The sequence below is a fragment of the Fusarium verticillioides genome, chromosome 7 (assembly GCF_000149555.1).
Source record: "Fusarium verticillioides 7600 chromosome 7, whole genome shotgun sequence".
NCBI lineage: Eukaryota > Fungi > Ascomycota > Sordariomycetes > Hypocreales > Nectriaceae > Fusarium > Fusarium verticillioides.
The window spans coordinates 1844364-1871202 of NC_031681.1; the positions used below are offsets into that span (position 1 = coordinate 1844364).

General features: G+C 50.0%; 10 protein-coding genes across 22 annotated transcripts; 4 read left to right on the forward strand and 6 right to left on the reverse strand.

Annotated features, from left to right (window-relative positions):
* Window positions 1-448: 448 nt before the first annotated feature.
* FVEG_07121 (hypothetical protein) lies at window positions 449-3125 on the reverse strand. 2 transcript variants are annotated; one of them, XM_018895672.1, is made up of 3 exons: window positions 2534-3125; window positions 2247-2461; window positions 449-2183 (listed from the first exon to the last, which is right to left on the reverse strand). In XM_018895672.1, the coding sequence occupies exons 1-3, from the start codon at window positions 2606-2608 to the stop codon at window positions 1619-1621; spliced, it is 855 nt and encodes a 284-aa protein (XP_018752977.1). In that variant the 5' UTR covers window positions 2609-3125; the 3' UTR covers window positions 449-1618. The 2 variants fall into 2 exon arrangements, with proteins under 2 accessions (XP_018752977.1, XP_018752978.1); XM_018895673.1 differs by having other exon boundaries at window positions 1570-2183; window positions 2247-2553.
* FVEG_07122 (hypothetical protein) lies at window positions 3093-7444 on the forward strand. Its single transcript, XM_018895674.1, has 2 exons — window positions 3093-3993; window positions 4050-7444. The coding sequence occupies exons 1-2, from the start codon at window positions 3963-3965 to the stop codon at window positions 6506-6508; spliced, it is 2490 nt and encodes an 829-aa protein (XP_018752979.1). The 5' UTR covers window positions 3093-3962; the 3' UTR covers window positions 6509-7444.
* A 581-nt stretch (window positions 7445-8025) lies between these two features.
* FVEG_07123 (hypothetical protein) lies at window positions 8026-11070 on the reverse strand. Of its 10 annotated transcripts, XM_018895676.1 has the most exons (9): window positions 10450-11070; window positions 10068-10148; window positions 9994-10003; window positions 9793-9880; window positions 9680-9732; window positions 9131-9628; window positions 8827-9080; window positions 8444-8755; window positions 8026-8387 (listed from the first exon to the last, which is right to left on the reverse strand). In XM_018895676.1, exons 1-8 carry the CDS (start codon window positions 10494-10496, stop codon window positions 8530-8532), a joined length of 1257 nt encoding a protein of 418 aa, XP_018752981.1. In that variant the 5' UTR covers window positions 10497-11070; the 3' UTR covers window positions 8026-8387; window positions 8444-8529. The 10 variants fall into 10 exon arrangements, with proteins under 10 accessions (XP_018752981.1, XP_018752980.1, XP_018752984.1 ...); XM_018895675.1 differs by having other exon boundaries at window positions 8026-8755; XM_018895679.1 differs by having other exon boundaries at window positions 8026-8755; window positions 10310-11070.
* Window positions 11071-11490: 420 nt separating this feature from the next.
* Window positions 11491-13799, forward strand: FVEG_07124 (hypothetical protein). Of its 2 annotated transcripts, XM_018895686.1 has the most exons (3): window positions 11491-11744; window positions 11809-12418; window positions 12475-13799. In XM_018895686.1, the coding sequence occupies exons 2-3, from the start codon at window positions 12289-12291 to the stop codon at window positions 13125-13127; spliced, it is 783 nt and encodes a 260-aa protein (XP_018752991.1). In that variant the 5' UTR covers window positions 11491-11744; window positions 11809-12288; the 3' UTR covers window positions 13128-13799. The 2 variants fall into 2 exon arrangements, with proteins under 2 accessions (XP_018752991.1, XP_018752990.1); XM_018895685.1 differs by having other exon boundaries at window positions 11491-12418.
* FVEG_07125 (CMGC/CDK protein kinase) lies at window positions 13368-15256 on the reverse strand. The gene is made up of 2 exons (XM_018895687.1): window positions 14587-15256; window positions 13368-14528 (listed from the first exon to the last, which is right to left on the reverse strand). The coding sequence occupies exons 1-2, from the start codon at window positions 15105-15107 to the stop codon at window positions 13679-13681; spliced, it is 1371 nt and encodes a 456-aa protein (XP_018752992.1). The 5' UTR covers window positions 15108-15256; the 3' UTR covers window positions 13368-13678.
* A 77-nt stretch (window positions 15257-15333) lies between these two features.
* FVEG_07126 (hypothetical protein) lies at window positions 15334-17406 on the forward strand. Its single transcript, XM_018895688.1, has 4 exons — window positions 15334-15702; window positions 15757-16026; window positions 16079-16283; window positions 16334-17406. Exons 1-4 carry the CDS (start codon window positions 15469-15471, stop codon window positions 17194-17196), a joined length of 1572 nt encoding a protein of 523 aa, XP_018752993.1. The 5' UTR covers window positions 15334-15468; the 3' UTR covers window positions 17197-17406.
* Window positions 17407-17454: 48 nt separating this feature from the next.
* On the reverse strand, window positions 17455-19477 carry FVEG_07127 (hypothetical protein; the record flags this gene model as incomplete). The annotated part of the gene is made up of 7 exons (XM_018895689.1): window positions 17455-18183; window positions 18235-18477; window positions 18525-18599; window positions 18656-19019; window positions 19077-19243; window positions 19296-19329; window positions 19400-19477. The coding sequence occupies 7 exons, from the start codon at window positions 19475-19477 to the stop codon at window positions 17522-17524; spliced, it is 1623 nt and encodes a 540-aa protein (XP_018752994.1). The 3' UTR covers window positions 17455-17521.
* A 592-nt stretch (window positions 19478-20069) lies between these two features.
* Window positions 20070-25299, forward strand: FVEG_07128 (peptidyl-prolyl cis-trans isomerase-like 2). Of its 2 annotated transcripts, XM_018895691.1 has the most exons (4): window positions 20070-20157; window positions 20211-21411; window positions 21464-22045; window positions 22105-25299. In XM_018895691.1, the coding sequence occupies exons 1-3, from the start codon at window positions 20131-20133 to the stop codon at window positions 21973-21975; spliced, it is 1740 nt and encodes a 579-aa protein (XP_018752996.1). In that variant the 5' UTR covers window positions 20070-20130; the 3' UTR covers window positions 21976-22045; window positions 22105-25299. The 2 variants fall into 2 exon arrangements, with proteins under 2 accessions (XP_018752996.1, XP_018752995.1); XM_018895690.1 differs by having other exon boundaries at window positions 21464-25299.
* FVEG_16020 (hypothetical protein) lies at window positions 22237-24350 on the reverse strand (the record flags this gene model as incomplete). The annotated part of the gene is made up of 2 exons (XM_018905254.1): window positions 22237-24171; window positions 24291-24350. 2 exons carry the CDS (start codon window positions 24348-24350, stop codon window positions 22237-22239), a joined length of 1995 nt encoding a protein of 664 aa, XP_018752997.1.
* Window positions 25138-26827, reverse strand: FVEG_16021 (hypothetical protein). Its single transcript, XM_018905255.1, has one exon. It carries the CDS (start codon window positions 26684-26686, stop codon window positions 25538-25540), a length of 1149 nt encoding a protein of 382 aa, XP_018752998.1. The 5' UTR covers window positions 26687-26827; the 3' UTR covers window positions 25138-25537.
* Between the last annotated feature and the right edge of the window lie 12 nt (window positions 26828-26839).

Sequence of the window (26839 nt, forward strand, 5' to 3'; positions counted from 1 at the left end):
AGCAGCCTATGATGAGCGTATTAGCGATGAATGGACTTTGGTGTGTATGTGCAGCTGCTTGCACTTGGGACGTCACATACCTGCTTCGAAGGAGTGATTTGTGCAGCCATTGTATTGTGAGAGTGAGTGTCTGAGGAATGAGGGTACAATTAGGTTGATCAGAGCAATGCAGAAACAAGACAAAGGCTATGTATGTGCGTGAAGCTCTCGAGGTTGAGTGAGGTATTGTGGGTTGCGGTGGTGATGGTCTGGTCCAAAGTAAAGAACGGGATGAAGGCGATGGGCTTTTGTATAAGTCTTGATGCGCTGTCACGTGGAGCTAAGGCGCGTCAAGTCGCGCTGGGAAATACAAATAGCGGGCCATTTTAAAGTACTTTTACTGCGTCGGGCCAGGGGGGGCCGCTGCGCGTCACTGGGTGAACCAGGGGCATTTCGGCGCCATTCGGACTGCTACTGGCAGCATCCAAGGCGCTAGTGCTGGAGCTGGTACCGTAAGAATATCCAGCCACCAGGATGAATCAAGCAAGTGAGACGCGTAGATTCGCGTTTTAGGCAGATTCACGTTCTTGTTTGGTATGCTTCGTGTTTCTCTCTATTGCTCCACTGTCCTTGCACGGTACCTGCTTTGTCGCAGGGAGTGATGATTCAGACTTTGTCAGGATTAACGTCATGGGCATCTTTTATCAATCAGCACATTTTGGCGTGAAGATCCATCCATGAGGTGGCCTCCCTTGTTCACGTCGTTGGGTCGATGTATGCGAAATGGGCTGTGACCAGGGCATGATAGTGGTACGAGGCGGGATAGAACTCATGAGACCAAGGCATGTAGGTATGTATACATGGTGGGAGAAGTCATGATGAGGTCCTCCCGTGCACTGAGACCAGATTCATGCGGAAATGACGGCCATTGAACCTTTTCTGCAGCTGCAACAAGCGCCATTGAACAGCTACGAACGTTCCCCATAACTCAACTTCACTCCCAGAGTGAGAAACGCGTTCCTGGGGTTACACCGCGTTCCGGCCTGGGCCCTGAATCTGACGTGATGGGCCTGGGGATAGATGGTACGCTTCACCTCCTACGAGCTCCCTTTTGCTGTCCGGTGCCCGCAGTTCCTAAAGGTTCACCTAAATTCAGATCAGCTTGGACCAGGCCAAGGTGAGACCGCATTCAAATTGAAGCCCCTTTAGAGTCCTAGATCGGAGGCTTCGATATCATTGTTCATCTCTCAATGTCACGGTTCCACTTGGGCCAGTTAGTTGCTTGGTCGATGAAAATGCCAAGTGAAGTTATCAGATCTTATTCTCCAATTTAATTCGAGGGTTACGACCCACACGCGGCTACACCCACTTTATCAATCAGTGAGTGTCATGGCACATTACCTTATAGATTCGTAAGGTACAGTAAGCCAATGTAAGGTATCCATACTGAGCATCATTCATAGACAACATAACAATGAAACACGTCTCCATCCTCCAATCATACCAGCATTACCAGATATCCTCACCCCATCGTCATAATAATCCTGACTCACAAGGGCCCGCCCTTCCGTCAGTGTAGTCGGTCCATTCTCCTTCACTTCATTTCCCTCGCCGCCCACGTAGATCCGAGTTGCCGATTTTAGCGACGGTCTCTATCTCGTCGCTGTGATCTTTGACTTCTGGACCCACGCTCAGCTTCACCTGTTTCAATATCATGTGGTTGAGCTCTGCTACGACCAAAGAAGCCGCGGCTCTCGCGGACTCGTGCCGGTTCCGGCTCGATGGGACGATCATCACGGCGGCGATCTCGGCTGCGACTGCGACTGCGGCTGTGTCGATGACGCTCCGACATGGAGGGATTTCGCGATGGTGGGTTTGACACATACTCTGGTGGATCCTGTGCTTGAAGTCGATCAAATTGTTCAGGATCGCTGGGGTCAATGGCTGGCACTGGCAATCCGCTCTTCTTCAGGTTCTTACGTCCTTCCTCGCGCAAGTGTTGCTCAAGAAGTGCAGCATTGCGAGTATTGGCCTTGAAGGCCGCGTCGGCAATGTCTCCAGCAAAGGGCACAATTCCAATGACGAAGTCTATGATGATGTTGAACATCATCCTGGACTTGACAGAGGTTGGCAGCCCACCATCAATCTTCATGCAGCTCCTCATAACCAAAAGGGCAAGCAACATATCCAAAACGTCACCAATTCTATCAAGTCCATGTTAGCTTCCTTCGATGGGGACCCAAGTTGGGTTTGGCGATCAAACTTACGCTGGGATCAATCCCAAAACGCTACCCCAGCCAAATCGGATGCCGCAGCAACTGAACAGAGCCAGGTCGAGACGGTAAGCTCGGCGCTTGACTTTGGTCAAGACTTTGCCATCATTTTCGGAAATGCCAGGAGGGAGAGCCTTCTTTCGCTTTTTAACTTTGCCAGTAGGCGTCCCATCTAGGCGAGTAGCTGGGACATGCTCAAAGTAGGGATCCTGTGAATAATGTGTTAGTTTGTTGACGGGGTCTAAATGGATCATAGGTAGTTTGGGTCGATGCTTTCATACCTCAGTTCCAAATTTGTTCTGGACAGTCTCTCCCAAGATCTTCTTGGTGACTAGCTTTGCGACAAGTGATGCCATGTTTTATAGTAGGAGCAGCACTTGGCTTAAAGAAGTCGTTGCGCGACCGCGGACGAGGTCGTTGGCCTTGTTAATATGGCTGAAGCGACGAGCTTGGCAGAGGCGGGAGTACTGTATGATCAAAGACAAGACCACTCCACAAACGAGAATGTATGTCACTGCTTGAAATTCCGAGACGAAGACTGGGCGAGCCAAGACAATGAATGAGAGGGCGCTTCTCTTATTAAATAAGGGGAGGACAAGGCTCTGACAGAATGGCCACTATTTGCGTTTGCAGGTAGTGACTTTACTGTGCGGCTGGTCGGTCAATTAACCTGTTTTCAAGTATTTATGATGCCTGTCCATGAGGTGGTGAGGGAGCCCAGTCGGTGTTGTGACCGATGATGTAATATTGGCGGCCACCCGAACTTCTGGAACCTACAGAACTGCAGCAAGCCAGCCCCTGCAGTCTAGAAGCATTAATGCGTAGGCTTTAGCTCAACAAAACCGGTTAAACCACTGCTGCAATGCCGATCATGCACATGCGCTGGCATATTTTTGAGTGGCGATTGAGCATTCTAGGCATTGCATCTGACTAACTACCTACCTCTGAAACGTCCATGCGACTCTACATGGGAGGGAACCTGTTGGAGAATTTGGGTTGGACGATCATGAGCGGTATTGCACCGCCACATCGATCGAGCTAACCTGTGGCGAGTACAATTGCTGCAATCGTGGCTCAGCAACTAGCTACTGATGTACTGTAGCTGCCCTGCTTCTGAATTGGAGACCCGACACTAAGACAGTCTGGGCTCCATCTCACGAAGCACTGAAAGCGGGCACCTCAGCCAAAGCCGGGCAGGCAGGTAGGCAGGGTAGGTACCTAAGGCGCGAATGAGAATTGGGTCTTTGACCTCGCTGGTCTCATTGCGATCCAATCCAATCCAATGCTATCAGTCCAAACCTGACAACAACACCAACAACAAATCAGATCCGAAATCCACCATCTCGGCCTTTGCACTGCCGCCTCGACCCCACGTGTCCTTGTCCTCAAAGAGACGTCGCATTCTACTGAGACTCGTTCACGTTCATCCACTTCGTACAGCGTTCTCTATTATCAATAGCTTCTCGAGTGACCTCGCTTTCATCTCCCTCTTCGACCACCGCTCGCGTCTTTTCGCTTGTCGCAGTCGTTCCTCTGCATTATCTTGGCTGTCGCACTTCAATCATGGTCAGCTTGCCTTCGCAGCTACGTTCGCATTATCGTCTCGCAAAGTCTTGAAAAGGCGTCAACAAACATAAGAGAAAAACAGCAACAACCGGATATTGTTACATTTTACCATAGCATGAGCCGCGCGGTTCCAACATCACCATCATGTCTGGATCGCAAATGCAGTTAGAGGATTGTATGTGTTGGTGGGTGCTGCGCGGTTGCGAGCAAGGACTAACGCAATCAACCTAGGGCTGGATGACCTCTGCGTCCGCTTCATCATCAACCTTCCCCAGGAGGATCTCTCCTCCGTCGCACGAATATGCTTCCAGGTCGAAGAAGCTCAGTGGTTCTACGAGGATTTCATCCGTCCACTTGACCCGACCCTGCCGTCCATGACCCTGCGAACTTTTTGTCTACGAATTTTCCAGCATTGTCCCTTATTGGCCAACTTTTCTGTTGAGAATCATACCAAAGCTTTTGAGGAGTTTTTGGAATACAAGACTCGTGTTCCTGTACGAGGTGCTATCATGCTGAACGAGGCCATGGATTCGACAGTCCTAGTCAAGGGATGGAAGAAGGGAGCCAACTGGAGTTTCCCACGAGGAAAGATCAACAAGGACGAAGATGATCTGGATTGTGCCGTTCGTGAGGTATATGAAGAGACCGGCTTGGACCTTCGAGCCGCTGGCCTGGTGCCCACTGAACATAAGCCAAAGTACATTGAAATCTCGATGCGCGAACAGCATATGAGGCTTTACGTTTTTCGAGATGTTCCAATGAACACAGTATTTGAACCTAAGACAAGGAAAGAAATTAGTAAAATCCAGTGGTACAAACTATCGGAGCTACCAGCCTTCCGCCGCAAGAATGGCCAAGGGAACGATGCCAACACTGCGCCTAATGCCAACAAGTTTTATATGGTGGCACCGTTCTTGGTGCCGCTCAAGAAATGGGTTATGGCGCAGAAGAAGATCGAAGCAAGGAGAGCGGCAAACAGCTCGCAAGGTTATGGACCTATTAGCGAAGCCCAGTACGAGGACGAAGCATGGAACGACACTCTCGCCGAGACTACGGATCAAGGCCCGGCGATAGAGACGCTTGCGGGTGCGACACAGGAGCTACAACGATTGTTGAAGGTGCAACCTCCCACTCAAGGATTGCAGGGTGTTTCTGCCTCGGTGCCTGCTCAACAGGATAAGGGAAGTGCATTACTTTCTATCCTCCAAGCCAAAGGCGGTCCTGCCAGCGCCATACCGCAAGCTGGAGCTCACTATCCTCAGACTCCTCTTGATCACACAGTTACCAGCGCTCCTGAACCTCATACGCCGCATCATCATAATCTTCACCAGATGCAATCCACAAATACTCAGCAGCCACCGCCCCCGTTCCCGTACGCGCCCAACCAAGGCGCCCACTGGGGTATGGGACTTGGACAGCAGGTTACCAACCCTCAGCTATACAGTCAGCAATACTCCATTCAGGAGGGTCAGTATAAGAGTAACCAGGCTCCTCTGGTGCATCCCCAACCACTGCCCCCCCAGGTGGAAAGAGCTGTTTTCAACAGGAGTGTATTCCAGGACGTCAACCAAACCACTCACAACCCTGTGCCGGGCCAGTTCCTTACTCAGCAGCAAGCGCAATATGGCCACCCTGGCCAGATGCCTCAGCAATCTCTCAATGGCCCTGGGCAGCCGAGACCACAAGCTTTGAACGGCCAGTCCATGGCCCTCCTGAATGCTTTCAAGGGCGGTAATACCGCGCCACAGGTACAACCGAAGCCTCAACAAGTTCCGTTCCCTCCTGGCTTCCCGGCACAGAGCCAGGGGCCTGTGTATAGTAACCTAGGCGGAGCACAAGCGCAACATATTCCTCAACAAGTCCCTCATGCGGCCGGCACTGTGGGTGGCCAAGACCGCTCGGGGCCAAGTCCTAAGGAGCTGCCAGGCTCAAAGGTTGGGCACCCTGCCGACAATCACCGTTCTGCTCTGTTAGGCATGTTTCGCAAGGATGACCAGAATCAGCCTCCTGCGCAAGGATCCCAGCCTGCCCCTGGCAGTATGATGAGTGAACTTCTGCGTTCAGTTGGCGGGGACAATTTCAGGGCCAACATTCCCCAACAAGCCCCGGCTGATCCCAACCCGCTCCCGTCAATGGATGGCCTATCACTACAGCAACTACCTACTCAAACCGGTATACCTGGATCTCAAGGAAGAGCGGATTGTTCGCAACAATATGGTGCCCAAGCACAAGCACCAGCTGCCTCGCAACCTACGCAGCCTATCCGTATTCTTCAGCGAGGCCAGGGCGAACAACTATTTGGCATCGGTGGAGCATCCGCATCTCCTCAGACTTCACTTGCCTCGCCAAGTGGATTGTCTAGCCACTTGCAGCCTGCAGGTGCTGGCATTAGTCCCAGCATTGCACAAGCATTCCCTGCTATGAATCGTCGTCGCGAGTCCGGCCCCGCTCAGAAGAGAGAACTGCTGTCACTCTTTGGCAAGCAGCCATCCCCTGCTAGTCTGGAGGCAGCTAAGGGCAAGGAGGTCATTGCAGGAACGCCCAGGTCTCGTCTTGCTTCCCTGGCCTCTGGAGCGGAAGACCCTGCCGGCCCGTCCTCTCGTCGCGGTAGTCAGACGCCCATCTCGCCAGCCGAACGCACGTTTTTGCTGGACTACTTACAGTCTGTCACCAAGAATGCTAATCATTAAGGGACCTGCGGGGAAGTGTTCTCATGTGTACTACTTGTTAATTATAGGAATCGGGGAGCATCGCAATGGAGCCTTGTGTGGGATCTACAGGTTTGGCAAACAATGAGCTAGCTACCTAGGGTGGTATCCAATTACTTACTAAGCAATCATTATGGTCACTTTGTTTGACCTGAACTGTTATCTGACTTGAGATGTTTATGTTGATAATTCATGCCGTGTGGGCGACTGCTCATTCGCATCCTTGGAAGACTCATGAGGAGACCTTGCTGATTTGATCGATGGATCTTGTTGTGCTCCTTGATGTTCTCTTATGACCCAGGGCCGTATGTGTATATGCACGAGTAGGATTGAATACCAGAAGCAGCCATAGGGCATGCTTTAGTTGACAACCCCGCTGCTACCTACGTTGAATAAGGTAGAATCAAGCCTCCAACTACTCCTCTGAGAACTTATTGAGACTTCCTCCTCTTTAGCCACGTAGAGGCACTTGAGACATTTTCCGGTGCATGTGGCATCTCAGGCCGCTTTCCTGTCGGGTTGGTTTTGGCTCTAGAGCACTCTGACATGGGAGTCAAATCTCACAAATACAAAGTCGTCATGCCCCTGGCAGGTAGATACTCAAGTAGTTCGGTATGACGCTCAAGGGCTCGCTAACCACAGCGAACCGCTTGTTTCAAGAATTGATGTGCTGTCTCCTTATTAGACAGACCCGTTAAGATGATCAAAATGGGACAGTAGAAGTCCTGGTTTTAATAGGGAAGACATCTGATTTCAGGGGTAAATAGGGTCCACGACAGTTGCAAGTCAGTCTTTACAAAAGAACAATCACATATTGAACGATTACTCAAGACTACAGAGCCTACCCCTTATTGCTATTGCTGGGGGCCTGTCTATTATATCTGGCACTTGCCTGGCAGTGCGAGTCAGCTGCCAACAACTACCCATTATCACTCATACGCCATGAAATAACCAACCAGAGCCTATGACACCTGTAGACCTTTATTAACTATAAACTCGCTTTATGATTTTAACAACGACGGGATTCGATGGACTGGTCAAGTAGTTAAAGCAGTGCTTAGCGGCATGAGCGACAAGAACCTGATCGTCTGGACAGAACTGAGGCTCGATCGACCTACCAAAGATGAACGTCATCCGCGAGCTTTTTTTTTTTTTTTTAATCTTTTTATGTAGATTGCTATTATCCTTTCTGTATCGTTTTGGAGTTTTATAATGCGACTCTGCGCCTATAATGCTGCGATTTGGCCATCTTCTTTCTCCCTGAAGACTTAAAAACAAACACAAAGTGGACCACTCCTGGAGATCTACTTGGTAACAAAACTATTGAACCCGGTGGCATATCTAGATGAGTTCGAGGAGCCGTGAGAGCCACATGAATCAAGAACTCGAAACCAGCGCATAAGTGCGTGTTGTATACCATGGCCTTGTTCGACAACCAAGACGGATAGGATCCCCGCAGACCTTTGCGCATCAGATCGGCCCTCATCCTCGATCCATATTGGAGATAATAAAATCTTGTATATTGTATATGTTGAAGTGTTCTAACTCATCTATGGATCGCGGTTGTGGTGATATGGACAAAGGAAAGCTCCATTCTGGCATTTGAACCGCTGCACAGTCGAAGAGCTAATTTCATAGTCAGGCTATTGGAAGTTGCAGCATGGCATATCATATCAATCTTTCCTTGTATTAAATTCCAGATGTCGTCTCACAACCATACATGCATTGTGACGTTCCCGTCCCCGTCTAGAACTCCCAATACCAATCTGCCTGAAGGTTGACGTTGAGAAAATTGCTTTCGGAAAGCAACCGCAGAGCCAAGTCAAGGTCCCATCTGAAATATACAGCCAAACAAACCCCACTGTATGTCCCATGATTAGACCTCTCCTTCACAGAGAATTGAAGCGAAAACTGTACAAATAAACAGGCCATTAGCGCCATGGCAAATTGATCTCCTGATCATACTAGACCGAAGAATCGAAGATGGTGTGCCCTCAAGTAACTCAAAAAGAGTCGTCAGATGAATCATCCCCATTACTTCCCTCACTATCAGAAAGATCCAACAGCTGGAAACGGTTTCCCATGAGGTCCTTGCGTGATGGATGGGCGGTAATGACACTTCTCTGCGGCTTCACATCAGGGACGGGAGCGTGAAATGCAGACGATATTCTCTGAAATGGCTGCGCACATTCATCCGCATACCATTCAATACGAGAGGCTCTGTACTCTCTGGATAAGTCGCCAATTAGCACTGTCTGGGCAACTGACTGGTCTTCAACATGAGACAGAGCCTAACTTACACTCGGCTCTGAAGACAAGTTCGAGCATAGATAGCTCCATGGACCGCATTGGTGCTGATGAAACAGCTGTCCTTCTCAAACTCGATGCTGATCACATGAAGATTGTGAATGTGTTCCAGATCATCTCGGATAGCCTGAGTAGTGAGGTTGGGGTCCCGCTTGCGGATGACGAAGTTACGAGAGCCACCCTTACGAATATGATGGGCAACCTGGCCACTGAGGGTGAACTGGTAGTCAGACCATTTTGTATGTATCTGCGATAGCGTATGAGAACGAGGCCGGCTCCTTTCGCAAACGTACTTACCTTCCGGTCTTTGATGTACAAACCGGCTGCACGACAGTTCTCAATAAAAGCACAGGCATCAGCCTCGTGCAAAAAGGAGACCGTGGCAGTGTTATCTTTACTTCGAAGAAAAATCTCCAGTACGGGGCCTCCTCGAATAACCGCAGCAACATCCCCATGTGTGACGCCATCAGGTACATTGAGGAGCAGGACTGACCTCTGCGCAGAGCGCTCAAACCATTCCTTAATTTCTGGCCTTTTGTTGTCCTGGAAATACACAGGCCGTTTGTGGTTGATCGAGCCACCCGGATAGGTTGAGGATCGATACGACGCATTAGGCTGCCAACTCCCATTCAGCCGAAACCCTTGATCTTCAGTAGGACATCCCGAAGCGGTATTCGATTGAACTGGGAAAGTAGATGTTTGTTCTTTGCAAGTGAATGTTGCCGGTGGCGATGGTTCAAACTGTTCAGGGGCATAGGGAGGCGCATCTCCAGCTGGCTTCTGAAGGCAGAGAGACTACAGAAAGTTTTTTAGAGGTTGGTAGACGGATGGGAGCTGGGAACGTACATCCACAGTTGCTTCGTTCAGCCCTTGTGCGATGAGATTCTGACGTAGGTAGACTGATCACAGGCAAGTGTCAGGGATTGCCAGTATAGGCCGTGTTGCTATTCATTACATACCATACTGGTGGGCAATCGCAAGGAGGCTCTGGTATTCCTCTTGAGGCACGTACACGCCTTGGGGGTCGCTCACTGGTATCTCAAGGCCCTTGGACCAGTGTCAGTCCGATGAAGAGTTTGCACGACTTGCATTTCACGCGATTTTTGGTGGCTTTTTGCTGAGTACGAAGGACTTTCCAATAACCAGGGAGGGGGTCATACATCTTGTTTCCTGCGAATGGGTGAGTATAAGTGGCGTTTTGGTACCCAAATGAATTATAGGATTTCTTGCTTACTGCGTGTTGTTCATGCTCATGTTGATAGTTCGTTGGCTCAAGAGCTGATCTTGATTCTGATACGGATGAAGTGGAGGAAATCTGAAAGTGGTTGGTGAAAGCAATATATAAGAGTTTAGTAGAAAGAGCTCCCAACTATCAAGGCACTTTCTCCTCAGGCCGAGCTCGAGTATTGGAAGATTGGACGGGCAGTCACCATTGGATAGGTACTTAGGTTGGATCTCCCAAAGGGCAGGGCGAACCAACGGGTCTGATTCACGTGCGGCTGCGAGCCTCCCGCTGGCTGTTTACTGGCTTGAAAAAGGCAAACATTGGCGATATTGGAGGGGTTTGATTCGTCTATTCGCATGCAGGTTAATGAATATCATATATGATTGAATACCTTTTATGGTCGTGATTATTTTCGAGTCGAGACTTTGACAGTAACATAAGTTACTGGCTGCAAGAATATTGCAGCATCGAAGATGAACCAGAATTGAAAGAGTGATGAGGTAATACCATCCCTCCTCGATGTGACCTGCAGTCACCGAGAAAGCGAGTGCATGTATATATGGCTTGCATTAAAGAGGGACATTTCGAGTAAGTCATTACGCAAGGAGCAAGAGAAGGAAAGCATCCAGAGAACAGCACACGGGCGTTATGTGACCGAACGGTTCTCAATGAAACAGACCGTTAGATAGATACTTGAGTCTGCAGGCAGCCCTTGTATTCTACAAAGGTCGCTGACAAGCCCGCTCTGTCTTGATGTTGTGGAAGATGGGTCCACGTGACACAGATGTTGCAAACGCCTGGTAACAAAATAACGGGTACCAAGACGGAACGGGCGCTTTAATTTGAGACGCCATCATCAAGTTAGACAGTCTACCTAGACAGTTTTCGTTAGTCTTATGGATGAGGCTGAACGAGGCTTGGTTGGTGGAAGGCAATCGCCAGACGAGTATTTTCAATATAAAAAAAAAGTAAGATCAGCAAATAGCACGAGCAGCATGGCTCTTCACGACACCAATGGCATGCATGACCCGTCCGTTGACACAACCGTCAAGGACAAGAATCTGCTGATGCCGCTATGCCGCCATGCACCATGTTTAGTGCATGATTGCCGAGAATAGCGGGAGCTTAGGGGAGTCCGAACAGGGACGGATGGCTGGGCGGGGAATCAACAAGGGCTAGGGGGTTATTTTTAGGTGAAGCAGAGTGACAAACACGAGATCATGTGATGCATTCTCCCTCTTTCCATGGTTGACTTTTCCTATTGCGAGTTCTCCAATCCGATTTCATCAATCACCCTAAGCGACGCTCTAAACTTTGTAGGAGAGTAGACGCGTATGCCATTACCATGTTGTTTTTTCGAAGTAGGTAGGTATCTAGAAATACTACACCCGATTTTACCTCTCTATGTACAGGGATGATATAAAGAGAAACACAAGGATCCAGATTGTTAGTCAACACGAGATGACTGACTTCCTTGTCTGACCACGGGTACGGAGTAGAAGAGACCCAATGATCCGGGCCAAGGGGAAGGCTGTGTACAAAACACTTTTGTACAACGCCACCGGTGCAGCAGCTGAGAGGTACTCCGTACAGTACAAGCGTCCACTAACAAAAATTCAATGGCTGCAGGTCAGACCTCCACCCAAAAGGAGGGAGTCGCTGTTTTGACTTTAAAGTCAATCTGGTGTAGGTACCTACCTATGTACCTCTCCTAGTGAGGTTAGCATGTGCTAACTAACTAAACTAAAAGGCCAACCCCTTGCTCCTCCTGCTGGGCCAACCCAAACCCAACATAACGCCAACGCCTTCCCCTGTTCTGATCCCTCTTTTTTTGCTCTGTTGATTTCTTGTCTTGTCCACCTCTCGCTTCTGACTCTCGTTTGTTATCTTTGAGATCGATCAATTCCAGCGTTTTTGAGACTAGCAGCAGATCGTCGTAGCCATCGTTTCATCGACCTTTTATTGTTTCTCGCCTTTTGCTACTTCTCTACCTTCGCTATACGCTTCGCCCTTGGTTCGCTCGTCGATTTGGACACGCTTGGCATCTTCAAGCCTACATACAAACGATCTACCCATCTCTTGGAACATAACCGATCAATATCAACAACATCAGCATCGACACTCGGGACTCACTCATCGGTTCATCGCTAACCACAACCAACCACTGTGGCCGCTCTGATTTTATCTCGCTCGACCCCCTTTCGCTCTCAAACCCACCAAAGATCCCATCATGCGTCCGGCCTCGAACCTCCTTCAGCTGGCTGTCTGCCTTTCCTCCGTTGCCCCTCTAGCGGCAGCATGGCCTAGCTGGTTTCCTCCTGCTGATTCAGTCGTTGTCCGACGCGTTGCACATGAAGCCAGTACGCTGACTCTTCTCACCCACCCATAAACAACCCCTTTTACTGACTCCTCATAGTGCCACAGGAGACCGGCGTTATCAAGGCTCGTCAAGACAAGACCGACGATGAAGAGGCTTCGAGCACCCGAAAGAACACCGCCAAACAGACCAACTTGAACACCGCCAAAGTCGAGACAGGGACTGAGACCGGAACTGCAGACAACACAAAGACCGCTACCGAGACAGGCAAGAAGAAGTCTGGCACCAAAACTGGAACATCTGCGCCCAAGCGCACAACCTTTTCTGCGGATGTCCAGCCCGGTGGTGTGAGCATGACACTTCCCGATACCATGTATGTTCCCACACCTCTCTTCAAGATTGGTGATTACGCCACCTTTGGCTGGAACTACACCTCACTTGAGGGCACACCAACCGCCATCGACGTCCTCGTCAGCCAGTCTTCCGCAGGCGAGACATACACTCTCACTGCCAACATGACTTTTGCGACCAACCCCACCTTCGTCTGGGACACCAGCAAGCAGGCCAACGACCCCGATGCTCCCCTCGTGGTCGGCATGTACACTCTCATCATCAAGGATTCTGACTCGGCCGTTACCGACATGCCCTCTCCTGGCTACCTGCAAGTGGAGAAGACCTTCCAGTTTGGCATGTACACACCTGCGGCCTACACACCCTATCCCCAGTGGAACTGTGATATCTGCAACAACTAGTCAAAGCATCCAGTGCCATTTCTGCTTTTTATCTCTTTTTTTGCAACTGATCTTTTGGAGTTTTTATTGGGGGTGTTATGGACAGGCAAGCATCAGAAGGAGAAATATTGTTTATTGTTTCATTTTCATCCGGATATTTCATAGTTTGGTGAGGGCGTTGACAGACAGGTGTCGCTCTGATGAAGTCACATCGCAAGGACGGGGAGAACCCCAGTTTGGATGCTTATGATTAATCAATCAGGTGGTCGAAATGAGTTGAAATCATTCAATGATCTTATCTACTATATACATATTAATCTCATCGGTCCTTGGTTACCGATTACGGCGAGTTTGTCTTCAGATAATCATAACCCCTGTCTTGAATCTTGTATCTCTGGTCGTCAATTAAGGTTCTCAGATGCGTTGAACCCCATAATAAGCTTAGCCCGCCTATAGAATCAGTTACATGTGTGCTTCGAGTCTATTTCCACATATCGTGGTAAACGTTGGTGGCTTCTATCGCCTCCCAGGAACAATGTTGAAATTGGCGCAAACCTAGGGTGCACATAAACTTAGACCATACGCAACTGAAACCCTGCTCCCCTTTCTTCTTTATCGCGCCCCTGAAAAATGCCACTGAGGTCAGCATCGCCCAGTGGTGCAGCCTGTCCACCGCGCACAGGCGCATGAGGCTCTGCACGCCTTCGCCGTTCCTGGTTCGCCTTACTAGGGAACGTTGGGAACATGCTCTCTGGTTTGGGCTTTGGGTCCTGTCTGAAGTACTCGTGCTGAAGCATCTCACTCGCCGATGGTCTTCTTTCGGGGTCAAGTGATAGGAGACAACCTAGCAAATTGGCGCCTGCGGTAGTGAGGCCAGGAAAGCGAGCGCGAATGACAGATCCGGTAGCAGCTTGTGTCTTGGGAAGTCGTAATGAGCGTGCATTCGAGAGACGACGAAAGCCAGGCCAAGTCTCTTCAGTGGGAACGCCGCAGAGCTCGAAGGTGCGCGAGACTTGATCGACTTCATTCTTGCCCTGAAGAAGAGGCTCCCGGGTTATCAGCTCGCCAAAGATACAGCCCACGCTCCACATGTCTACGGCCGCATCGTATGTCTTTGCGCCAAGTAGTAGCTCCGGAGCCCGGTACCAGAGGGTGACGACGAGTTGTGTGAGTTTCGGGGGAGGATCGCCAACATAGCGGGCCATGCCAAAGTCAGCAATTTTCAACTGGCCACGGTTGTTAAGGAGGAGATTTGAGGTTTTGAGGTCGCGATGTAGAATCCAGTTGTCATGGAGATACGCGATGCCTGATGTAAGCTGTAATAGGAGGCGCTTTACTTCGGAAGAGAGAAACGGCTCAGGCATATCATCAAGAATGGATTTTAGGTCGTGTTCGACGAATTCAAGGACGAGGAATAAAGAGCTGAACGGTCTGTTAGCTGTACCTGGTCTTCTACACCAACCAAGTGTCGCGTGCTTACTTATCTGGCCGTGATACGTCGTCCCCTACAACCACTTCTTCCATGGTGACGATATTCCGGTGTTGGCAATCCTTCAGTATTTGTATTTCGCGCAGGCCTGTGACGGGGAGGCCGTTTCGATCTTGAGGCTCCAGCTTCAACCTCTTGAGCGCGACAACCTTTCCCGTAGCTTTGTTTGTCGCCCGCGCAACCCAGCCATAAGTCCCCTCCTCGATATCGTTTAGCTTCTCGTAATTCTCGACGCTTCTGCACTTCCCCCAGGTGCCCGCTGGAAACCGCAATAGCTTCGCTGGAGGTGTCTTGTCCTGTTGGTCTGCGCCTGGTTCGGGGGTGATCCTACGTCGCTTCGAGGGCCGGTCATCGTCGAATTGGAGTGCCTTTTGCTGTGCAACTTCTTGTGCTTTCTTCTCTTGTTCAATCTTTCGAGCCTTTTCAGCCTTCTTGCGTCGCTTCTCTTCCTTGAGTTTGGCGTCGATACGGGCGTCTTCTTCGGTGTCGGCCCATCGAGACTTGCTGGACATAGCGGCCGTGAGAGACTGCGCGTGGCTTCTGTAACCAATTTATAAACCAGGAATCGAAACGCAAAAACTTCCAAAGTCACACGAAATCGACGCTGTCTAATAGTGCCTTGTTGTTTATGTGTGAAACGAGTTGGTGTTGCGGGGAGAAACGTCCAAGTTACCTTACGGATGGATAGACAAAGTTTCTTATCTTATCAGTAAATACTTACCTTAATGTCTGTAACTACTAACTGAAGCTTCGACTCCAGAAAAGCATCGTCACTTGTTGTACTACTGCAGCTTACATGAAAGTGAAAGCATCACCAGCTGATTTATTCTGTAGCTGATTTAATTGCTCTCGCTCACAGGAGACAAGCCCAGAATGTTTAGGTCACTAGGCTCGAAGCCTTTTGCGAGACTGAAACTCAACAGTGGCCGCGGGTGTATACCACGGCCAAACTTGTTCAACCCTTGTGTTGGCCGGAGCTTCTCATCCACTCTTGGCCAATATCAAAATGCCACAGATATTGATGAGATATTCAAGAATGAGGACCACAAGGAGAGTGAGAGACAGTGGTCAACGCCATTAGCCAAGCAGCTCTTTGCTGCTATATCAGTGAGTGAACCCCGCTAGGCGTTCATGCTTGCTTATACTGACCATTCTTCATAGACAACCGGACCTGTTCCTTTGGCCAGTTACATGCGCATGTGCTTGACCGGAGATATCGGAGGCTACTACACTGGGGCCATTGGTCAAGGTCGGGATCAGTTTGGCACAAAAGGAGATTTCGTTACATCGCCAGAGATTTCACAAATCTTTGGTGAACTCATCGGTATATGGTTCATCGCTGAATGGATCAGCCAAGGTCGTCCCAAGCAGGGCGTCGAACTCATCGAGGTTGGGCCTGGTCGAGGTACTCTTATGGATGATATGCTTCGAGTATGTGACATTCATTGGTTGAGCTTGAAAGATTCACTAACTTGAATTATAGACCATTCAACGATTTCCTGCGATGGCTAATAGCATCGATGCTGTATACATGGTTGAAGCCAGCCGCGAGCTAAGAAACGCCCAGAAGCAACTCCTTTGTGGCCCGGATGCGCCATCATCAGACTCAAAGTCTGGTTTTCATAGCCCCAGCAAGTACAACGGCAAGCAGATTGTCTGGACCGACACTATCAAGTCTATTCCAATTGGTAGGCAGAGCTCACATAGTATCAGGGGTCTGGCTAACGGCAGTACACAGAAGCTGACAAAATGCCCTTCATAATCGCTCATGAGTTCTTTGATGCCCTCCCTATTCACAGCTTCCAATCCGCTTCAGCTCCTCCTCCCCAATCAAAGGCATCTTCACCAACCTCGCCTGCTCAGCCACCACCCGATAACACCAAATCCGCCATGGAATGGCGAGAAATGATGGTCTCGCCAACACCGCCGGGCGTCACCCATGCTCAACTTGGGACACCGAAATCACAGCAAGATGAGCCACCTCCTGAATTCCAGCTAACACTTTCATCCGCGCCTACTCGCCACTCTCGTTTCCTCCCTGAGACCTCGACAAGGTACCGCAAACTCAAGAATATGCCCAATTCCGTCATCGAAGTGTGTCCAGATGCCTCCATCTTCGCTACGGACTTTGCAACTCGTATCGGCGGTTCTGAACAGTATCCCAAGACTAAGCCCAGCGGTGCTGCCCTTATTCTTGACTACGGAACGTCAGATACCATCCCTATCAACTCCCTTCGCGGTATCCGGCACCACAAGCGGGTGAATCCCTTTTCTGCGCCTGGTCTGGTCGACTTGAGTGCAGATGTCGATTTCACTGCCATCGCTGAAGTGGCCATGTCAGCGAGTGAAGGCGTCGAAGTCCATGGACCAGTCAACCAGGGTGACTTTCTTGAGTTGATGGGCATCCGAGAGCGTGCTGAGCAGTTAACCAAGGCGCCAGGCGTCGACAAGGAGACTGCTGATAAGATCGACGGAGCCTGGAAGCGCCTTGTTGATAAGGGCCCTGACGGCATGGGGAAACTGTACAAGGCATTGGCTATCCTGCCTGAGAATGATGGCCGAAGAAGACCAGTTGGGTTTGGTGGTGATGTCTTGGGTTAATAACAGACATTGTCCGGCCGCTGTACTACATGCATCACGGTGCTCTAGGAGAAGAAAGCCTGAACGATATTGTAACAGTATGTAAATTGATCAAACCATTGTATTCTTATACGACAACTCTGATCTATCCAAACCAAACCCAAAAGCCCATATACTACACGCATCACTCACTGCCCACGTAAAGGAACGTTGCTTAATCGAAAACTCAGTTCAGTTCATTCATCAGTAAGATTTGATCCCTCCGACAACCCTACAATTACACAAAAAGGATGCGCCAAACTTTGATCGCATGCAGATTCAGCGTAAGTCAATTGCCCTCCTCCTCTTACTTCGTTTTCACAAGCTTTGCGTCCTCTTCGTCACTTCCATCGTCCGAAAATTTGTCGCCATCCTCGCCTATAGCAAAAATGGTCTCATTCTCTAGTGACTCACGAGGAGCGGTCCGAGTGTTGTTTCTGGGTGGTTGAGCGCTGCTCTGCGATGCGCTTGAGAAGGAGAGGCCATTGGCGTTACTCGAGTCGTTGCGAGTCTTGCCCACTTCGACGTCCTCGTCATCCGAGTCTTCTCCTGGAACACCGATATCGCCAAGGTCAAAGTTGCCATCGTCATCTTGAGCAATCTCATCACTCATGGCAAAGCGGCGGTTGTTGGAAGTGGGACGCCAAAGGTAGGCGATCCATGCGACGTCAGCAAAGTAGACAACGTTCAGCCAGCCATCGAGGATGAACCATCGTGTCTTCCAGTGGAAAGGAACAAAGTCGGGATCGCTGGCTGAGGCAAAGGTGAAGCTGTTGAAGAAGAAGAAACCAAAGATGACCATGACACTGATGAGGATGGCCCACCAGAGCTTTCGGTACATGGCTTCCTTCGCGTGCTGCTTTCGCTCGCGGAGATCCTTGAGTGTCCAGTTGAGTGAGTTGAGTGTCCAGACATAGAAGGCAGTCAATGTCCCCGCCAGAGGTAGGACGATAAGAAGCACAAATGGGCCTGTATTCAGTCAGATACGGCCAATGAAACAGTTCATCATAGAGATCTTACCAGCTGTCTCAGGGGTGATGGAGAGGAAAGTCAGTGAGTAAACCAGTCCGAACAGGAAGTGAGCCGCTGCAAGCCATCGCACCCTAATCATGGTCCTACCGAGGGTGTGCTTCACAACACCATAGCCCATACAGACAATGAGTAGCAAGAAGAACGAGAACGAGTTTCGGCCAGCATTGAGAATTCCAACAATGGTAAGGAATACCTTTGAGCCAACATTGGAACCATGACGGTTCTGGTATTCTATACTCGAGTTAGGGCGGGTAAAGTAAACCAAGGGAGAGACAAACCATAGAACCCCCATGTTATGAGCATTTCCACCACTAGGAAAACGAGAATGGCCGTGATGTAGTTCTGCACAGCCACTGAGTAAAGTCAGTATGCAATTGGTTGAAGCGGCGTATACGAGGTTTCTGCTTACAGATATCATGCCTGTGCTGATAGTACAAGAAACCCCAGTAGGCAGCAAGCAGAGCATACAAGATACTCATGCCACCGTAGAAGGGCAACTTGGGGATCTGTGTTGCCTCCAGTTCGCCGTAAGCGTTGCGATATTCGACTACTAGGTCGTACTTCTTTGTGTTTACCACATCTGTAAGAACGCAGTAGTATCCAGTCTTCTTGATAGCATAATTGATTGGAGCCGCATCGTTGAGGTGGACAGCCTTTGTGAGGACCACGCTCGAAGACTTCTTGTCGACGTCGGGATGCAGGATGAATTTGCCAATATCGGTCTTGTTACAGTAACCTTGCTTGACGAAATCGTCACCGCAGACGCCAAGTCGCTGTCATGTGTCAGAGGAGTGCTTGTGTGGCATGTATATGGCATCGCGAGCACTTACGCTGCCGGGAGTATTCGGATCGGGGATTCCAACGAGGTTTCGGTCCTTCCACTCGAATATCACCAGACTCGCAATCGGATCCTTTACATCAGAGTTGCTGGTGTTGAGGAACTTGACGAGGATGAATGGGTCAACGGGTCCACCCCATGAGGTCTTGCTGTACATGCCTGGAACATGTTAGATCCAAGAGTCGCATTGCACGTTGGAGGCATGACCTACCGGTGCAGTATTCTTGATAGCCTTCCTTCTCGCTCTAGATGACAGAGACGTTAGCATGATTGCGATCCGAACGCTTTGCATCGCAGGATGGAGGCCGCCCGTACCAGTCCAATCTCGTAAGCTTGGGTTGTCCAAAGGGACATGCCCAACACGAGCAGTCCCGTTAGGAACCTCATGATCATTACGTCGGTAGTCGCGGCGGGAGCTTCGGCGTGTTACGGCAAGATACGTGGAGGCGGCGTTGGAATCACGAAGGCCGAAGTTCAAGACGAGAGAACGAACGTGCGAGACCAAAGGGAGCTTGAGCAACGTTTAAGTGGTGGCGTGGGAGCTTCTGAATTTATGGAGCATATCGAGCCTGTCGAGTCCTTTCTGGCGTCGTCCCTGTCTACTCGAGGATGATCAATATTTGGTAGAGTTGTTGGACGATACAGTAATTGATAAATCAAATTCGTTTCAGTAGTTAGATCGAGGTTTGAAAGAAGATGCCTCGAGTTAATTAATAAGTGACGAGTTAGTTACAGATTCAAGGGAGTAGCCAACGTGTATACGTAATTGGCCGCCGGTGATGCCAGGTCAGCACCAGCGGCAGGAGAAGCCAAGGGCCCCTGTTTTCCCATTGGCTCAATGGTCCACGATAGCGATAAGCCCCAGGTCGTCTCAGGCACCATGTTAGCTGCTAAGGTGCCTACAGCCTAGCGTGGCGGCGCATCATATGTAAGTTAGGTCTAACGTAGGTACCTATTAGTTAGCCCATGAATGCGACTGTGAAATTCCATCTTCATCACCATAGCTTCCTTTTTTCTCCCCCAGTTCACGTTGAATCAGCGCAACAATGGGTAAAGGAACAGACAAGCTCTATGTAGGTCTCCTCTCCTAACAAATACCATGTTCCATCTGACTCAATGACTCCAGATTACACACTCAGAATGGTCCTCAGTCGATGCCTTCTCCCCAAGTGTTGGCGCAGGCGCGTCTTCTCGCAATCAAAACGCCAGCGCATCATTTCGCCGTCTTCCCTTTAACTTTTGCGCAGCCAGTCTCCAACCCTTCAAGAACCCTGTCTGCACCCCTGATGGAACAATCTTCGACGTTGAGGTCATCGGCGCCTGGCTTGACAAGCACCCCAACCAGAACCCCGTCACTGGCGAGCCTCTGCAAAAAAAAGATCTGATCCGTCTTAACTTTGCTCGGAATTCAGAATCAGACTCTCTTGGTGCGGGCTTGAGCGACGGAAAAGGCGACTTGATCGATCCCGTCACCTACAAAGTCTTCACCGACAACACACATATCGTTGCCATTCGTCATGGGAACTACGCCAATGTCTTCGCTTGGGATACGGTCGAGCGTATGAATATCAAGGCCAAATCCTGGCGCGACCTCGTCGATGATGAAGAGTTTACTCGCGCCGACATAATTACACTCCAGGATCCCCAGAATGCGGCCAGTCGCAACCTGGACCAGTTCAAGTATCTGAAGGATGGCGAGCAGGCGCAATTGACCAAGGAACAGGAGGATGAGCGCAATGCTGGAAATATCAATTCCAGTGCATTAGGAAGCATGAGCGACAAGGTTTCACGTGCGAAAGCCGCTGTGGAGAAGGCGCGCAAGGCTCGTGAGCAAGGCGGTGATGTCAACCGTAGCTCGACTGCCCTCACCAAGCCTGCTGCTGCCAATAATGTTGTCCGCCACTCTATGATCAAGGACAAGAAGCTGGCTGCTAACTCGGCAGCGTACACCACGGGCAAAGCCGCAGCCAGTTTCACCAGCACCGGACTGACACCTGAGACGAGCGGCGAGAGAGCTCTGCTGACGGATGAGGAGTATATGCTAAAGCCTAAACGAGTCAAGACAACCGGGTATGCCAGAATAGAAACAAATCTGGGTGACATAACAATCGAGCTGTATCCTGAGTTTGCACCCAAGGCTGTGTGGAATTTCGTCAGGTTAGCACAGACTGGCTACTACAAGGGTGTAGCCTTTCATCGAAACATTCCAAACTTTATGATTCAGGGCGGTGATCCATCAGGCACGGGCCGAGGCGGGCAGAGCATATGGGGAAAGTATTTCGATGATGAGTTCGATGGTCCAATGTCACACAATGCCCGTGGAACGAGTTAGTAACCCTTTCATAAGTACGATACAGTCCGCTAACCTCTTGTCACTAGTCTCTATGGCCAACAAGGGCAAGAATACAAACTCAAGTCAGTTTTTTATTGCGTATAAGCCCACGCCACACCTTGACCGCAAGCACACAGTCTTTGGAAAGGTTGTCGAGAATCTCAATGTTCTTTCCAAGATGGAGGATGTACCTACCGATGGGTCTAACCGACCCCTCAACAAGATTGTTATCAAAGACATCATTATCTTTCACGATCCTTTCGCCGAGTTTCAGAAACAGAAACAGGAAAACGAGCGTCATACCAAGGAACAGGAGAAGATTCGGTTACAAGGTGGCACAGACGATGACAAGACAACATGGACCGGCAAACGGATACGGAATGACGGCACTGTCGAGAGCACAAGAGCCGGTGAGAGCGTTGGCAAATACCTCAAGACCGCAACTCAGCAGACCACAACGACGACCAACGAGGCTGATATTGAGGACGTTGACACGTGGGAGGAACCAGCACGTAAGAAGATCAAGGGGGGTGGTTTTGGAAACTTTGACAGTTGGTAAATTAGGCAACGGGAAGCATTTTGTCCATGCTTGGCTGCAATGCGTCGGTAATCCATCCAAAAGGTGCTGGGTATGTGCACTCTACATCTCGTCTCATCCGACAAAAATCATGCTGAGAATTGGGAAAAGCCCGTTGGTATTACAACCATGACATACAACTTGTCGCCATATATCTCAATTTGATGACCGATCGAACGGTGACAAGTAATGGGAAGCGAATCCAAATATCGCACACTCAAGTCGGGTGGGCGTGCAGATGGATTAGACTGTTGACGGTAGAGCGTTTGCGTCAACCGTGGGAAGCTTGCTGAGAAGTGATGGGCTGAGAGTTAGGGGGTTATCCTTCTCCTGTAATAGTCCCGCAACCACACGCGCTTGCTCCAGACCAGTTTCTCTGTGGATAGCTTGCAGGCCCTCGATGGCATATTGCTTTGTTTCTGAGGAACATGCCGATGACATACCGAGCATGTACAATGGCCAGATGATAGTGTTATTTGCCGACGCAAGGCTCATGAAACGAGTGGCATCGTCGGTGTGGGGCGTCGACTGCGTTGGATCAAATAGCACCGGACTACCACCGCTGCTGGAGGTATCCTCTCCCGGGCCGACTCGTGAGTCTTGCGCAAATGGCGACGATATAACACGGCATGCTTGTTTCTTGGCTGCAATCGAAACCGTGTGCCCTTGGTCCTTCTTGTTGTTGATGTCCCGGATACTGACAACTCCGAGATGCTGGGGAACACTGGCTGCAATTGATTGTCCTAGCATATCCAACACTTTAAGAGATTTGGCAAGTAACTGGAAATGATTGTCTGATAGTACAGTGCGGTCAGCTGAACCCGCAGCAACGCAAAGCTGCTCGACGAGCGTTTCCAGCAGCATCATCCTTATTCCTCGCACCATATTCCAAGTGGTGGATTGACGAAGCCCCGCATAAACGTGGCATATTTGTCCTGATACTCGAGGGTCCGGTTGCGTCAGTTGTATGCGATGGTACTTCCAAGATTCTGGCAGTCCGGACAGTATCGATGAGAATTCCTCCTCAACATTTGATATGGCGGCGACAGCATCATCAAGGTCGACTAGGTTTCTCGTGTTGATATCGTAGCGCACCTGTAGTGCTTTGTATATGGGGTATGCCACATGAAAGTCAGGTCCCCCGAGTTCTTCAGAAGGAGGAATCTCGTGTCGAAGGTCTATTAGTGTTTGTGGCATAGGTAGGCCGCTCTGTATGCAGCTTATAAGAACTGTATGGCAAAGCATGAGAAACATGCGAGCACCAGCTTTGCTTCGAAACTGGGCAGCACCTCTGATGTTTGCCAGGGCAGCAGCTCCGTTGACGTGGTCTTGCCAGGCACGCATCGTATGAGAGCTATATCCCGAAACAAACTCGAAAGTGCCGAGTATCAAGACGGCGAGCATGGTTGTGTCTTTTACGACTTCGATTGGGTCGCGAAGTGCACGGTGCGTCAATCCGAGGGCGATAGCATAGCTCTCTTGTGCCCGTGTCATAAGATCTGGGGACCGGAAAACCTGTGAGCATCCTGCAAGTCCGACAGCTGTCATACTGACAGTGACTGGATCAACTTGAGCCTGTGCCGAGTCCGGAGGTTTCCATACATCGTAAATGAAAGCATAGTTTTGATAAGAGCCTCTGTCGGCTGCAACGTAGCGAGAGAAGAAAAAGGCAGTGCCCTTGTCTTGTAGTTCGGGTGACAGAGCGTCATCCAAGTGATCGCGGCCTTCAGTTGGTTCACTTAGACCAATGACATCGCTGGCGTCACTCGGGCTTTCATGAGAGGTTTCCGATGGAGACCGGCTCCAGTCGTTAATCAAGGCGGAAAGAACAGGCGCGCGGCATCGAGTGTTAGATTTCCGAGCACGTCTGACCTTGACCTTGTTTGATTTCTCTGTCTTAGTGGCAGGGGCAGGGGCTGCACTAGACCTCGGGTCAATAGCGAACGTTGGTGGTGACTTGTTAGTCACAACCGATGGTGGGGGAGATGTTAAGGCCGAGGCGAGTTCCTGGTTAACGGGACTCTTTTGTGATTGACTGGATCGAGCCCGTGTCTTGACCGCTTTCTTGATAACATGAGAGCTTTCATCTCTAAACATTAGATCGACGAGATTGCGATAGCCAGGGCATGGCTGGTTCTTCTTCTCGCATTGCGTGCATGCCGGCTCCTTTTGGTCACACTTGATTTTGATACTCACATGTCAGTAAGAGCACTGGGAAACAGGCTGAGATGACGACGGCCGGGAGGCCATGGGTATTTGCCAGAACTCATATGGATTGCGGTGATGGACCAACTCACCCGAATCTTACGACGGCGGCAGGTGGAGCAGCCACCAGAGGGCTTCCCGCAATATACCATGATGGCTTGTATAAAGAGGCAAGGCGCACGGCCTCGTGATCAGAATCCCAGACTTGTCAAGTCAAGATAAGAGAATGTGAGGTCAAAAAGGGATGACGCTATGGCAGTCATGACATGATGGGCACCTATTAGTGAGAGAGCTATCACAGCAAGGTCGAAAAGACCGTGTATGGAGGAGGTCGTCTAAGAAGCTCTTGGCTTAAGATAGGTTCCAAGGGGTGACGGTAACTGTTGGCGGGGATCGACAGAGGCGGCTAGGAACCCGGGAAGTGCGGAGTGTTTGTGTGATATGATGGATTGTCCCCGAAGTACGTCAGTATCAGTGAATTGGCCTGGTCTGGGGTATCGTAATTCGTAAATCGTAAGTCATAACTCCGTAAAGTCGGGAGTCGATATCAGAAACGAGAGAAAACCAGAATAATTATTTCGGGGCGGGACCAAAGGAACGGAATTGAAGAAACAAGGATCTATGGCCAAAGATTAATTTAGATGTGAGAGGGAAAAGTATCTTTGGTAGGGAGCAAGGTAGGTCGAGCCATAAGGTGAGGACCCATGCACATATGCAACTGGAAGGAGGAATAAGGGTTGTATGCGGAATGATTGGATCTCTTCCTTCCTTCCTTTGGATTGGATTGGACATGATGCAACTTGTTAGCTGCAGATTGGGTGGGCAGGCGCGGGCCTGGCTGTGCTCCTCCTCTTCCAGGTTGTCTTGGTGCGCAGTTCAGTGACTTTATTACATATTACCAATGATGGTAGTCTTGCCCCCCAATTTGAGATTCATAGTGGAGGTGACCTGTATATCTGTATACCCTATAAGAGGGAAACACTATGAAATATTTATTTCTGGTATTGACAATAAGGTATGACCTAATTCGCATACTCTCCGAGTGGCAGGAGTCAGACTCAGTGGTCACCCTGTACCTCGGAAATAAAACTTGAGGCCCTCAACGTCACATTTCAAGACCATCAGTCTACTATGCAACCCTTTCATTCCTTGATTGCGGCTGTGGCAGATGCTATTAACAGCCACAACCGCCTGTCTTACATACATGATAAAGCCTGCTGAGGGTGCCATGTTAATTTAGTGGCTCGTTCGACTGACCCCTTTCATTTTCTCGATAGGATAAACCTGGCGAGACATGACAGCTGTTGATCATCAACTCAATTTTCACAGTCTGCTTCTTTTACTGTCCTCCAACATGAACAGTCAAGACCTTTGGTCTCCCATCATTCAAGAATCCGCTCTGATCGACTCCCCCCGATGCACCAACATCATCATACGGAAACGCATAACCCTTCCCCTCAAGCGTGACCTCATGGCAGATTCTAGAGTAGTGATTTGTCTTTCCCTCTCCTTTACAGTAATACTCTTCGACCCTCTCCCCCTCGGGCTGCCGGGAATTTCCCGATAACGTTGTCCGGTTCAGAGCCGCCGCAATACGCGCTCCGACGTTGAGCTGCGCTGGCGTCACATCCGGGCTGCTCGCAAACGGTCCTGTGCTGCAAGACACAATGTCTCTCGTAGATGGCTTCTTAAAGTGGAAGCTAAGTTTGTCCTTTCCAACATCTTTGAACACTAGTTTGCCATCGTGGACGCGGCCCCTAACATCGCCCCATTCTGCCTGCGTGTTGATTTCGATGTCCTCTTCCTCGTAGCGCTTCCACGCCGCGTCAATCTCTGGCGCAAAGTAATTCTCCAGCAAGCCTGGATGTAACTCTGCACCGGCGTTCGGGCTTAACACTCGGAGGTTGGAGCCAGACTTGGACTTGACCACAAGCTTCTCCCAGCCCGCGCCGTCCTTCTCGCCCTGGCGCTTCAAACCCTCGGAGACCTGATCAAGCCCATCCTTGGGCATGCCCAGAACACGCGTGACTTGGCCTGCCTCGTTCTCAAGCTCCAGACCGATCGGAATGCTTACGAAGTCAACATATGACACGTTAACGTACAGCTGATCGTTGTTGTAGGTGAACTCGCAGAATCCCCAATCAGCATCAAAGTTGGCATCAGTTGGATTCGTTACAGACGGTTCAACCACAGCTGGCCCTGGGTTGATAAGAAATGTGATTGGCTTGCCTTTGCAGAACCAAATTCGCCCTCCAAAGATATGCGGTATCCGTACTTTCTTTTGAGCTCCTGGTCCTCCAACGGGAATGGCGATATCTGCACCGACGGGCTGCAGTATCTCAGACGGCGACTTTGGCCGATGAACCGTCTCTCCATCCGCGAGAAGAATCAAAACACCCTGTTCATCCCGACCTGTGACGTGTGCAAAGAGTGACTTGGAGTCTGTATGATTGGTGAGGATAATGTCTAGGAAGGGTTCTGTAGGCATAGTTGCAAAGTGTCGCTCACTACTAGGGTATATGATGGAAAAGGTAGGATAAGTAGTGAAGGATATCGTGGATACGATAGCAGGTTGGTCAATTGTATTGAAGGAAAGATCTATTACTTATAAAATGCATCTATAACCCCTCACCTTACAAGG

Coding starts and splice junctions, on each gene's coding strand:
- FVEG_07121 (XM_018895672.1), bottom strand. CDS start 2,608: ATGGCATCACTTGTCGCAAAGCTAGTCACCAAGAAGATCTTGGGAGAG. Junction 2,462..2,533: donor AGAACAAATTTGGAACTGAG/GTATGAAAGCAT, acceptor CATTATTCACAG/GATCCCTACTTTGAGCATGT. Junction 2,184..2,246: donor GTTTTGGGATTGATCCCAGC/GTAAGTTTGATC, acceptor TGGACTTGATAG/AATTGGTGACGTTTTGGATA.
- FVEG_07122 (XM_018895674.1), top strand. CDS start 3,963: ATGTCTGGATCGCAAATGCAGTTAGAGGATT. Junction 3,994..4,049: donor GCAAATGCAGTTAGAGGATT/GTATGTGTTGGT, acceptor CAATCAACCTAG/GGCTGGATGACCTCTGCGTC.
- FVEG_07123 (XM_018895676.1), bottom strand. CDS start 10,496: ATGTTACTGTCAAAGTCTCGACTCGAAAATAATCACGACCATAAAAG. Junction 10,149..10,449: donor AATAATCACGACCATAAAAG/GTATTCAATCAT, acceptor AACCACTTTCAG/ATTTCCTCCACTTCATCCGT. Junction 9,733..9,792: donor TGCGATTGCCCACCAGTATG/GTATGTAATGAA, acceptor GCCTGTGATCAG/TCTACCTACGTCAGAATCTC.
- FVEG_07124 (XM_018895685.1), top strand. CDS start 12,289: ATGCGTCCGGCCTCGAACCTCCTTCAGCTGGCTGTCTGCCTTTCCTCC. Junction 12,419..12,474: donor ACGCGTTGCACATGAAGCCA/GTACGCTGACTC, acceptor GACTCCTCATAG/TGCCACAGGAGACCGGCGTT.
- FVEG_07125 (XM_018895687.1), bottom strand. CDS start 15,107: ATGTCCAGCAAGTCTCGATGGGCCGACACCGAAGAAGACGCCCGTATC. Junction 14,529..14,586: donor GACGTATCACGGCCAGATAA/GTAAGCACGCGA, acceptor CAGACCGTTCAG/CTCTTTATTCCTCGTCCTTG.
- FVEG_07126 (XM_018895688.1), top strand. CDS start 15,469: ATGTTTAGGTCACTAGGCTCGAAGCCTTTTGCGAGACTGAAACTCAAC. Junction 16,027..16,078: donor TTATGGATGATATGCTTCGA/GTATGTGACATT, acceptor CTTGAATTATAG/ACCATTCAACGATTTCCTGC. Junction 16,284..16,333: donor TATCAAGTCTATTCCAATTG/GTAGGCAGAGCT, acceptor GGCAGTACACAG/AAGCTGACAAAATGCCCTTC.
- FVEG_07128 (XM_018895690.1), top strand. CDS start 20,131: ATGGGTAAAGGAACAGACAAGCTCTAT. Junction 20,158..20,210: donor AAGGAACAGACAAGCTCTAT/GTAGGTCTCCTC, acceptor CAATGACTCCAG/ATTACACACTCAGAATGGTC. Junction 21,412..21,463: donor ACACAATGCCCGTGGAACGA/GTTAGTAACCCT, acceptor TCTTGTCACTAG/TCTCTATGGCCAACAAGGGC.
- FVEG_16021 (XM_018905255.1), bottom strand. CDS start 26,686: ATGCCTACAGAACCCTTCCTAGACATTATCCTCACCAATCATACAGAC.